General features: G+C 44.6%; 2 protein-coding genes across 4 annotated transcripts in view; one reads left to right on the top strand and one right to left on the bottom strand.

Moving 5' to 3' along the window:
• LOC104126119 (ubiquitin-conjugating enzyme E2 E1) overlaps positions 1 to 3,196 on the top strand; it is a 46,948-nt gene extending 43,752 nt beyond the window's left edge. The window contains exons 5-6 of the mRNA XM_009638630.2: positions 75 to 222; positions 1,227 to 3,196. Coding sequence (XP_009636925.2) covers positions 75 to 222; positions 1,227 to 1,324 — 246 coding nt within the window. The 3' untranslated portion in view covers positions 1,325 to 3,196. The remainder of the gene's footprint in view (positions 1 to 74; positions 223 to 1,226) is intronic.
• A 463-nt stretch (positions 3,197 to 3,659) lies between these two features.
• Positions 3,660 to 12,451, bottom strand: part of NKIRAS1 (NFKB inhibitor interacting Ras like 1) — a 13,709-nt gene continuing 4,917 nt past the window's right edge. For 2 of the 3 annotated variants that reach the window (XM_009638627.2, XM_035894110.1), the window contains 2 exons: positions 9,274 to 9,515; positions 3,660 to 6,427 (listed from right to left, as the gene is read on the bottom strand). In XM_009638627.2, the coding sequence (XP_009636922.1) occupies positions 6,188 to 6,427; positions 9,274 to 9,515 (482 nt within the window). In that variant the 3' untranslated portion in view covers positions 3,660 to 6,187. Of the gene's footprint in view, positions 6,428 to 9,273; positions 9,516 to 9,901; positions 10,097 to 12,451 lie in introns of those variants that run through there. The other variant, XM_009638629.2, reaches the window with a different exon arrangement.

Genomic DNA, 12,451 nt, shown 5'->3' with positions numbered 1-12,451 from the left:
CCCCGTCAGTTTTTACTTCACCGCATGGCGTGTGGTAGGTACCCCGCGCTCCAGCTAATACCCCTCTCTCGCAGGTAACGTTTCGGACAAGAATCTACCACTGTAATATTAACAGCCAAGGCGTCATCTGCCTGGACATTTTAAAAGACAACTGGAGTCCAGCATTAACCATTTCTAAAGTTCTCCTCTCCATCTGCTCCCTCCTCACAGATTGCAACCCGGGTAAGTCCCCTGCGTGGCCACACCAGCCGCCTCGCACCCCCCCCGGCACCCAAATAACGTGGCCCTCTTCTCGTCGTGTTGGTTTCGGCCAGCCCGGCTCTGGCCTCCAGCGCAGCACGTTTCCCTCTCCAGGACAGCCGGAGAGGGGCTGGAGGTGGTGGAGGTGATACACCCTACCTGCCTGCTGTTCACCGCTCCTCAGGCTGACCCACGAGGAAAGCGGCGGTCCTCCTCCTGCACGTGAAAACTTCCCCTTCCAAACCAAGTCTGGGTTTGGGTAAGGGTTAAACACTCTTCCCTGCTCTGTAGGACTGTAGTAATTCAGTAACAGAGCAAGAAGAGCCACAAACGTAGTTCGGAAAACAAGGGGATTAGCCTTTCCATCATCCATTTAAAACCAGTGACCAACTGTGCCACGAGTAGTCCTTGCTGCTTCTCTAACCCACCCGTTATCCACACCGGTTAAGAGGAATTTGTCTTGGTTTCCAAAGTCAATTTTACAGGTTGTCTTCTGATGTGTGTCTAAAGATGAGAGAAACACCAGATTTCACACTATATTATGTATAATAAAAAAAATAAACTCGTTGGAAAAATAAAACCTCTCCTTTAGAACTGATCTTCCCTAGAATGCAGGTTTCTATTCATACAAGTACAGATAGCAACGAGTGTTTCCCAGGCGCTTTTAGAAGGGGTAGAATAAACCTGAAATGCATGAACTGGCGAAAGTCCTCATTAATGCAAAATATGACTATAGGATTTTTGTCTTTTAAACTCCTGAAAACTTTAATTGGCATTTCGCTCTTTATTAAGTAATAGATTAGTACATCAGCATAAATACACACAAATCAATGAAAACGCAAGCCATCAATTCAGTATATTTAGGTTGGTGCAATGTACCTTACCTGGGTGATTCCCTTGTATTAAATTCACACTTCAGCTTTATTTTTAAGTTTTTATTCAGTAACTTCTCTGAAGTAAGTGGTTTTGTTTTCTTTCCTTTTCAGCTGACCCCCTGGTTGGAAGTATTGCCACTCAGTACATGACTAACAGAGCAGAGCATGACAGAATGGCCAGACAATGGACCAAAAGATACGCTACATAAATGGGATTTTCGTCAAACTCTTACGTTATTTGTCTGTGATGGAAAGAGCTGCTTATGATTTTGAAGGGGTGGGGGGAGGGAGGGTGCTGGTAAAGAGTAGGGTATTTCTATAACAGATTTTATTCAGTCTTTTATTTCCTAAGATTTTGTTGTTGTAACTTAAGGTATCTTGCTACAGTAGACAGCTAGGATTGGGAATAGCATATTTTAAGACTGTAATTAGTTCAGCAATATTAGCTCACATATAGTACTGAGAAGAATGTAAACCTCTTAGACTTCTTTGGTTTTCAGTTTGCTTGCAATATGTAAAAGATTAAAACAGCTTAATTTTGTACAGGTACATACGTTGGCATTTATGTAAAAGTCCTTTCAAGACTCTACACACTGTTTTTGCTTTTTGTTTTGTTTTTGGTTTGAGGGGTTTATTTTGTTCTGGGTTGGGTTTCTTGGGGTTTTTTTGTAAAAAGATGTCGGGATTGTTTTCCCCTATGGAGGGCACATTGGTATTTAACAAATCCTTTTTAAAGACTGTCATCTCATGATCTGTGATACGGAGAGGTGGATATATGGCCTCATATATGAAATGAGAAGTAGTTAATGTATTATTTTATAAGCCAATCTATCTTTGTGAAAAGAATAAAGGGTTTAATCAGGACTTACGGTAACCTGTAGTGAAATACCTTAAGCTGTTTAACTGTAAGGCGTGGAATAGGAGTCACTCAGTGGATTGGTTGTATGTTGTGGGCTACTTAAGTCTGCATTTGTTACTGTGCTAATAAAAAGATGTTTAAAAAAAAGAAGAAGAAAAGATTTCTGCTTAGTGCCTTGCTATGTCATTTTGCTGGAACAGTGCCTCCCAGTACGCTTTGAGGATTACAGTATGGATAAGGACAGGGGAGTTCTGCAGGTGAGCGCACTGACTGCTGCTATTTTGGGAAGACACTTCTAGGCAAGCTACAATGAATGACAGCCAAGACTTCTTCAGCAGTTTACGGTGTAAGTGTTACGCAGGCTGGCGCGGCCCACGAGGAGGCAACCTGCCACAGAGTCCACGCTAGTTACCTTACAGCTTAAGTTTTCACAGCATTGGCTTTTCGGGACCGGCACGTTATTTGAAAGTACAACTGGAAAAGTGTAAGAGATCTGGAAGGGAAACAGGTGGGGAGGTAAAAGGAGGAAGAGAATATCTTCGTGGTTTATCTGATGGAGTGGTCTGTTCCCACTTGGAAGAGGAGAAGGAATCGTGTCTGGTAAGCTAGCAGAAGACACCTTAAAGGAGACTTAATCTGTAGATCCTTTAACTACCTACAAAGATTATCTCCTAGAGACATGGTGTTTACGTTGAGGTGTGTGGCAAGAGGGCAGCTAGCTGTGGATATGGCATTTTTAACCACTCCCTTAAGGTAAAGGCCGGAAGTACAGATTGATTTTCACACGGCAGGCATTCCGCCTTGCGACATTCTTACGAGTGCTGTAGCGTCATCTGTGCTCTCAGATTTATTTTGGTACTTAAAAATGAATTCCGTATATATTTGATGTATATGCTTCCTATCTATATATAGATCAAACCTAATTTGGTCCAAAGGAATCTGTTAACTGGAGGTACCCTTCCTTTGCTGGGTGGTCGTGGGTAGTGAGTGGTGTGTTAGCCTCATCTGCTGAACTGCCTTCTTTTGAGACAACGCGTGTTTTGGTGTATGAGCTCCCTCAGCTGTTTGGCTCAGCCTAGGAAAAGTATTTGTATATAGCTATATCACACCAGGAGCATCTCTGGTAGTCCGTTCCTCCTCCCCTCTACTGAGTGAGGCGGTAAATGGCTTAATCTCAGTTGGTGTTTGTCGGCTACGTGCTTTGTGCTACCAGGACATGCCAAATTAAGGCAGACGACATTGTAGGGTGTGTGGGGGGGGGGGGGGGGGGGGGGGGGCTGATTTGGGGTGACTGATCTGCCCAGGGTGTACTCAGCAGGATAGACGTTCAAAAGGAACAGAGAACAATGGTTCGGTTTACTAACTTCATAATAATTTTTCTCCATTATCTTGTGAAGGGACTGTCTAGCTCTGTAGTAGGTAGGTGATCCCAGTGACCTAGGACTGGTTTTGAGTCAGTGGAATAGTAAGAAAAAAATACATGCCCTGCCCTTTAGTTACCACGTTATACTCTGTACTTTACTTATTAACCCTATGTAAAACTTGTACTACGGTGAGTTTCACTTCGACTCAGTACCAGCCACCGTGTGTAGGTTGTTTGCAGAGGAGATGCTACACTTTCCATCACTTTTCAATAAAATACTATGGTATTAAGAAAAATTTATCATTTTTCAATAAAATACTATGGTATTAAGAAAAATTTATTTGAGTGCTTAAAAAGCATCGGAATAAGCTTATGAAAGGAACAGTGGGTGGTGGTTGCTTATGTGAATGCCCCAAATGATCTAAACTCATTTCTAATGAATTTAACCAAATAGAAGATACCGTGTTTGCCCTCACGTAACCTCTCTGGAAAATGGCCTTAGTCATTCAGTAGATCCCTTTTTCTCTTGTCTGTCTTAAAACATCGTCAAGCGCCGAGTGTCCAGGGGAGTGAGCAGGCTGATCTCGCAAGACATGGCTCTGGCAGCGTACAGGTGACATCAGTCTTGGCAGTGGAATTGGCACCGAGTCTGCAGGGTGCAGAACTGGAGAGGAACCAGTCATCTCCGTTCCTTCCATCTCCACGCATTTTAAGTTAATTCTGACTTGTCAGCCTGCACTCCCTTGGCTCATGGGTCAGCTTCGGTGAAGACGTGCGGTTTAGCCGAGGTCTTGCGTTACTTTGATTGATCCAAAGCTGAATCGAGCTCCTTCCAGAAGAAGGGTTCTGCAGAGCTGAAGAGGAGGAACATCACCAATTCCTTGGCGAGAGATTGCAGCAAGGAGGTGACCTGCTGCTGCTCTGAAGTCACCCCCGCTTCCCAAGCACGCAGGCAGATGCGGAGTCTTCTGCGTAGGGAGAAGCCTTGGGCACACATGTGTTCAGTAGGAAATGAGTGAGGAGGGAGTGTTGTTCCGCAGCATCGCTGGGGACAGTGACTATTGCCTGCCAGGTTGGGGGAGGTCGTGCTATAGCGCTTACTCAGCTGCGGTGTTGCAATGGAAGCAATTGTATGTTTCTAGCAGGGCATTACAAGAGCTTGCTCATTCATAATTGCTCTCTTATCTCACCCCTTGGCCACAGCAATCCAAACTATATTGAGCAAAGCACATAAACAGTTTCGTCTGCCTTCATTATAAAGGTAGGAATACCTGCTTAATTTTTTAGTGAATTGTACTGCTGCTCTGACATTAGTAATGCTGACGGACTTTATTTGTCAGTATTTGGGAAGAGCAACGCTATAAGCACACGGCTTAATTGTGATCATTAAGCACACTTACTGTTTAGCAGTTATGATATGACAGTGCAAATATTGCTCATGGGCTTGCTGACTCACAGTGAAATTCTCAATATTGGTTCAAAACAACATTAATTTGGTGGAAAATGAGGGAACTGGGTACTTCACTCCCTCTCCCCGCTCTTGTCTTCAAATACAAAGAAAAGCTAGTAGTATCAAGTAGCAGGAGAGGTGGTTAGAGGCCAAAAACTGGCCACTATCTCTGGGAACAGTTGCTCGTTCTGTCCCTCTCTATCCAATTTTGTTTAGTTTACTGACAGGCTGACCTAGGACAGCAGATTCCTGCAGCACAGAGAGTCAATAGAGCGCACGCAGTTGTGCTCCTGCTGCTGGACCATGTGCAGCGTGTTAAGACCGAGGCCATTTGTACAGGTATTTCTTGGCGTTTGCCATGGGGATATTCCCAAAAGGCAGCCTCCTACACTCCCTAGCCCCCTCTCACAAGGTAATGCAGCGCTTTATGCCAGTTGCTATCTGGCCTGTAGCTACGTACCGAGGGTGGATTACTGCAGCTTGGCTGAACGGCTGGGTAGGAGTATTATGCAATGCACTAAGCAGAGCCCGGGCAGTACCTCCTGCATACAAAATTGCTCTGTATAATTTCTCAGTAAAATTATCACCTATGTAAATGTGACTGATTTGTACTGGACATGCTAGAACAAAACCACGAACAGCTATGTTGTCCTTCAGGTTGGAGTTAAATTAATGAGTGCTCGGAGAGCTTTTCTGGTTTGTACAAATAAATTCCTGAGCTGAAAGCACTGCTTGCCAGACTTTTCTGACAAGCTTCATGTCGGGGTAGATCTGTTCTAGTATCTCCCACAAGATTTGTTTCTTTTTCTTTTTTTCTGGTTTGTTTTTTTTTTTTTTTTCCTTCTTCCAGACACCAGTAGAACTTCAGCAGCCAAATCTGCTGGTAGTTTTTCCTCTTGCCCCAAACCCTTCTCTGGCAACAACAAGCTGACCTCAGCCTCCTGCAGCATCAAAAAGCCCTGTGGCTTTGTTTAAGGTCAAGGTAAAAGGACTGTTGCCATTTCAAACATACCATCTCTCCAAACTGAATGCTTATTGCAGCTAGTACTATTTGTGACTGGAGGCTATAGATCTGCAGGGGGATTGCTGCTTAATGATAAGCTTGTTTTGTCCCTCACCATGGCATAGTCAAAGCCCCTGCTATAGAGGTGTCCACCTGCCCCTGTCTCCTCTGTAACCTTTGTTTGCAAGATAACTCCTCCTATGAAGTGCTTTTTAAGGTTTTTACCCCCAGTGACTTTTTCAAGCCAAGTCTGTGAGAAGAAAGGATACCTCTTAGCCATATGCTTGCTGATTTTATTGCTGAATGAGATTATTGCTTTAAGTGAAACTGTGAGAAGCAAATGGCACAGAAAGGACCTAGGCTGTGACCTGGCAGCAGCAGACAATGCTAAGGTAGCTTAGTTATCACAGTTATTCCCTTTGCTCTTCCTTCCTGGCAAGGGAAATGTTGATTTGTTCTGGGACTGGGAGAGTTTGCTAGCTAAGAAGGTGAAGGGCTCAAGCAGTGTTTTCCGATCTGTCACAGTCACTTCCCACAGTCTCACTTTCTCGGCTCTTGCCCATTGCTGTGCTGCTTCTGTTTCCACTTGCCTTTGGTCCAGGAGGTCGGTTTTGTTTCCCAAGACAATAACTGTTACCTACAGACAAAACAAAAGGGTGAGCTTTGTACGAAAAGCATCCACCACGCACAGTGCTTTCAAACAGCAGGCAAGTAGCAATGCAGTTCAAACCTGTTCTTTAACTTAGCGCTGGCACAAGGTAAGATGCGTGTAGTTTGGAAGGTCAGGGTCTGGGATTTCAATTAGTTTCATCTACTTGTGGGCTGGGAGCTGGTTTTAATCATAGGATATGCAGGACTTCCCCTTCATCCCCCTTCCCCCCCCCCCGCCCCAATTGCTTAAAGGGAAACAATACCCAAGAGAGCCAAAGTTAAACAGCACTATTCTCCATTTACTTGGCAATTGAGCTACCCCTGACAAATGATAAGAGCATGACATCTGAGTCGGTCAGAGCAGTGGACGCTTGAGAGAGGAACAAATGCATGGCAGCAGAGAAAGCCTGGACCTCACAGCTGTGGATTTTGCCCAGCTGTGTTTTGTTTCTTCCCAAGCCCCAGCCCGGAATACAGCTAAAGCCAGCGCTGCCAGAAGGCCGCCTGTGCCAGCAGAGCGGTGAAGCCCCGCTCCCAGCCCAGCTGGTCCCCCACTCCCCCCCCCGGACGGTAAAGCCACTAGAAGGACTTAAGCCGACAGTCTTCTGTCGCCAAAAGGGCCAGGTAAGCACCCACACCATCCTCTTGGAAGCAGTTTCAAGCGCAGCCGGTTAGCTAACCAGAGCAGCACAGCTTTATCAAGTCAGACCTTCAGTTGTAAGGATCAACCAAGTGACTTCTGGATGACCGAGACAGTACGGTGCAGCTGAGCTCGGTGGCCTGCCTGGTACTTCAGTTCTAGGAAGTGCTGAATGTAGCGCTGGCCACTTAAAGCTACTGCTCCTGCCTATTTTAAGTTAACCATTTTCTAAAAATGTTTTACCAGCATCAGCTCTTAGGGGAAACCACGCCTATATTTATAGTTCAAGGTCCTTAGTCAAACTCTGGTCTCATCTCTACACTAGTGGTTTGACACAGATCAAGTGATAAAGTCCTCTCTTGCTGCTGATTTGGGGTTTTTTGCTGTGGCCACACCTGCTTGCTCTTTCCAGTTCGTCAGGCTAACTCTGGCGTGTCTTCTGTTTCTTTCCAGCTAGAGATGTTTGTCCTGTTCCTGTGAGGTCTGAGGCTTCCTTTCTTTTCAATAGCAGCCCATCCACGGTGTTTGGAAAAAAATGTTTTTCCCTCTGTGAAGGCTTTGAAAGAAGCTATTATCTTCATATGAATCTACCGCATGCTCCAACTGAATTTTACATATGGTTGAGCTCTGTCAGTGTGAGAGAACACAACCTCTACTCAGTATAAAATTTGGCCAGGCTTTAGGGTGTGTGCTGGCAAGCCAGCAGAGGCAAGGAACGAGCCATCAGTGCTTTCTGTCAGCTGCCCCACAACAGGGGGCTATGCCACTCAACAAGGTGAAGTTCTGCCAGCTCAGAAGCACCATGTCGGGGAGATGCATCCCTAATTCAGTTAAGGATGCACTCTAGCAGAATGCAAACTGCAAGCCTTCTGATGCTTGTCTTGAGGTAGGACTCCTGATCTCATCTTCTACCTGCTTCAAAGCACATTTTATATGGACTAGAAATCACAGGAATAAAACTGATTTAACCAGCTTATTGTGGGCACTGCTCTTCTGACTGTTATCCTCAGTCAAGATCACAACTTTAAACTCTCCCAGAAGACAAGCAAATGGGCTTTTTTCTAAAATACCTGCATGCAATGAGAGAGAAGGGCTCTGGTAGAGCTCAGACACAGAGAGAGGGACACGGGTCCTCTTGGGGCTGCGACTCCCCCTCTGCATTACAACATGCTGTAAAGTAACAAATCGGAGCCCTCATGAAACACAGCACCTGGGAAAAATTTCCTGCTCATCCACCTTTCCTTGCCCTGCAGGGGAGTTACGATTGACTCCCGTATCCCTGATATACGTGATGGTCTGGAGCTCACACCAGCCCTAGTAGCTAACATACCTCTCCTCTGACTGCACGTTCGGCTGCTGTCAAACTTGAAGCCTGCCTTCCTCCACCACCCTGTGTGCTGTCAGGACTAAACAAGTTACATTTTTGGGAAGTTCTCCCTACCATTATCCAATTAATTTTTCACACACCTTTTTTTTTTTTTTTTTTACAACAGCATAAACCAGACATTTGGAAAGCTGTAGGCTAAAGACATTTAACAGGAGAAACTACTTGGGAATATAAAGATACTGTAAGAAAAGCCATAATGCTAATGCCACATGCAAGTTATAATTGTTTAGCTAAGCTGGAACACTGTCAGCTGAAAACACTAGCTGCTTTCTAAGGGAAAATAGAGCAGTCATTTCACACAATTGAATTGATTCAATATGGTTGTTAAAATACACTAAAGCCGCTTTGCCAATTGACTAATGTCTGGGAGACCCATTGTCAATTACACTAGTTTGTAAGCCATCAAGTACATGAATACAAAACAAACAAAGATAATGCCCTTCGTTATATTTTTCTATGCACTTGACTTCCCGTATACAATATCTAAAAAAACATACGAACTGCACTGCTGTAGACCATATGTTTTATTAGTCCTAAGTGCCCTGGCTGGTGCATTCAGCTAACTGAATTTTAGCTGTAGTGGAGGAAGTAAGGAGGGAAAAAAAACCAACCCTGCGTTCTTTTGCATGGCCTGCATGGCATGTGAATTAGGCTTCCCCAGCATGAGAGAGCTGCTTTTTGCTGGATTGGCCAAGGCTGTGGGTACATTCGTTTCGCTTTGTACGAGAGCTTTACAGAACCAAAATCTGTGCTTTCCAACCTTAACTTCCTATCACTGATATACCGATAAGCACCATGCATTTACCTCCTTTTTGTCTCTAAAGACGTCGATCTCCTTTTTGAGCAGTTCAACTCTTTGGAAAGCTTCAAGGCTGGTCACAGAGTACACGAGAACGAAGGCATCGGCCACAGAGAAATAGTGTTTTGGCAATTCTACGCCCTCCTGCAGACCCCTGGTGTCATAAAGCCGCAACTGTTCCTTCACGCCTCGGTCTGTCTCCACCGACGCCAAATACACATCTTCCATTGTAGCACCCTCCTCTAAGCCTGTTTTGAAACAAGCGGGCAAGTTCAACTGGTGTCAGCACAGCACCACTGTAAGAATTATTGGCAGTACAGCAGAACTTTACCCCAGAATGGCTTTCAGTGCTTGTTTTCCAGAGTGACTTGACCTGGACTCAACCTTGCCTGTCATCCCCGTGAAGGGCTATATGCATAGGTCACCGCACCAGCTATTTACAATAGTGACGCTGTGTAAATACAACTACCTAATATATGAGCACATGATTATGCCTGTAAAATTAATCTATAATAACATCCACATTCAAGATAGGACAAGGTATATGGCTCTTCCCCCGGGTTTCCCAAACTCCAACCACCCCGTGTACCAGTTCTGTGCCAAACGTGCTGCAAACGGGCCTGCCCAAACATACCCTTTTGGAAGAACAGCCAAGGAACACCAGATAGTCAAGTACTAACATCTTGAGCCTACTTCTTTGCTTCATGCTGAGCTGGATCACACGGCAGAAGCAGGAGCCAAAGGAATAATTCTGGAAATGAACGCGCATTGGTGGTACAACCAACCAGCAAGTGAAATCAAGCCAGAAAGGGAAGGGGATGTTTGCGTGCAAGCAAAGTTGCATGCTATATTTACTCAAATACACAATGAGCTTTTTCCATCCCTTAAGGGATCTAAAATGACTCAGATTTGCTAATAGTAGCACGCTCATTTACTGCAAGGTAAGAGCATGCACAAGGTAACAAGCTTTCATACATATATATATATATGTGTATATATATATATATATATCACCTGCTCCATGGTAACTGTCTGCATACTGGCTCTCCTTCCTCTCTCCCCATGGTAAATAGGAGGTAATTCAAGGCAGCTTACTTTGAACTAATTAAAATTTTTTTCCTAAGCCAAACCTGAAAACACATAGATCGCCTTAGCTTCATGGTCCCCTGGATGCAGATGCATAAGGTTACAGGTCCCAACAAACTATGTATAGTGCAGCTGTGCCACTTTCAGAGTCGGTTTTAAGTATTTATATAAACCCTCTGCTATCCACGTTTTTGCCTCCACTGCACTCCTGTATACATGAATTGTTTGCCGTCGCAGGGCTACAGTAATGAGCCCCGCATTATTCTCTTTGTCTGCCAAAAAGGGACCATATTAGTGCATTGTTTAAGAAAACACAAGGGATTATCTGCCCTGTGAAAATAAGGATTTTGCTATATTCAATGACACCATTCAAAATATTTCACATTGACAAACAAGCTAAAGCATTCCACCCACGCTGATGGTTTCCCATGATGCATGCAGCATTCCTGTGCAAGAAAGTGGCACAAGCTGTTCTTTTTGCCCCTCTCTGTGCAGTCTTCGTAGATCAAACTCTTATTAGGTTTGCAACGAATTAATTTATCTTGCCTCCAAATATAGCCATGCTAATGTGCAACAGCAAAACTAAGAGCAGAAGGACAAAACAAAGGTTAATAAAAAGAGGAAGCGTGAAGGCATTCCGTGTGGTTGGAGAATGTGTTACAAGGGCATTTTTAAAGACTGAATAGAGCCCTTTCTGGTATGGCACTGCATTTTTTTTTCTTGCTCTGCTTCATTGCGTTGTACAGACAGGTCAAGGAAATATCTAGCATCAGTAAATACGACTTTGGCAAGAAAGGCTGAACCACAAGTACCTAAGTTTTCTTTTTAGAAAGCAATGAATAATGTTGTAGAGGTTTTTACCATCTAAATGCTGCCCTGTAATTCAACAGTCTTTAATATATCCACATTCTCCTGTGACAGTCTCTTCCTAATAGCGTTAAAAGTAGCAGTGAAAATTATGTCTTTTAACATCCCTCTTGAAAGCCAAGAGGAAAAATTAAGATCTGGGAGTTAAGTCAGCAGAACTGGTATTTATACATCAGCATCAGATTCCAGAGGTGAAATTTCACCTACGTACATCGGGGGAAGGAGTACATGCAAGTAGATTCCTAAGAAAACACAGATAATTTTTAGACATACTTGTGTTACCTTATTCTAGGCCCTGCTTCCAAAGCCCAGACCGCACGCTAGCCGTGTCTTGCTGGTGACGATATTTGCACTTCTTGTTAGTACCATCCCATTCACCCGCTTTCCCAGTCTCCATTCAGACTGTGTGCTGGGCAAGTCGTCGTACGAGCAGCAGAACTAGTCAAGAAAGCCCAGTGCCCTAAGAAGGTGTCTGGCACCATCCCATCCTCCCCGTCACGAGGACCCCGGGTCTCCTGTCCTTCACTGGCATCCTCCCACCTTGTCCACCTGGGTGAGCAAGGGCAGCTTGTGCTGGGGAGTTACTTCCCTGCAGGCTGCCACCAGCTCGAGCAGGTTTTCCTTGGAGGAGAGCGTTATAGTGGGCCTTCTCTCTCTCTTCCCCCCCGTTACCAGTTTTTCTAAATTTACAGAAACATATTTTGAGATATCTACCGCTGTGACACAGATGAACAGGCAGATGGAACCGGCTTTCAGGTTCAGAAGGTATAGGGGGAAAGGGGAACTAACAAGACGGTGAACAATCTCGTGGTTTCTTTGGAAACTAAAGACGAAAAAAGTTAGAGAGGAAAGGGAGGAAAAGACAGGAGACTGATCCTGTTCTCTAGTGCCTGCTTAGCTGGTGCAAGACTTGGGAGAGGCAGAAAGGTCTTCATCTATGTTACTGACTGCTGCCACAGAGGAACAGCCAGGGGAAGCCTCGGTCATAAATTGGGTGGTGTTTCAACCCCTAGTGGTTTCCCAGTGAGGAAAAGAAAAGGTTCAATATACTACTGAACACTGTGCACTCAGGCTAGACAAGGCAGAGACGTTGCAAATACCAAAATAAAGCAAAATTTGATGGGTGGAATTTCAGAGGTTCCCAAATGACTCTCTAACATAAATGCAGTGCAAATCCTGTGTCGTCTTGAGTACTTTTGAAGATCTCCTATGTAATCTCTCCCTCCCTCTT

The sequence above is a fragment of the Egretta garzetta genome, unplaced genomic scaffold (assembly GCF_000687185.1).
Source record: "Egretta garzetta isolate BGI_Z169 unplaced genomic scaffold, ASM68718v1 scaffold94, whole genome shotgun sequence".
Lineage (NCBI taxonomy): Eukaryota > Metazoa > Chordata > Aves > Pelecaniformes > Ardeidae > Egretta > Egretta garzetta.
The sequence above is the reverse complement of the archived record's forward strand: the minus strand, read 5'-3'. Positions and strand labels throughout refer to the sequence as shown.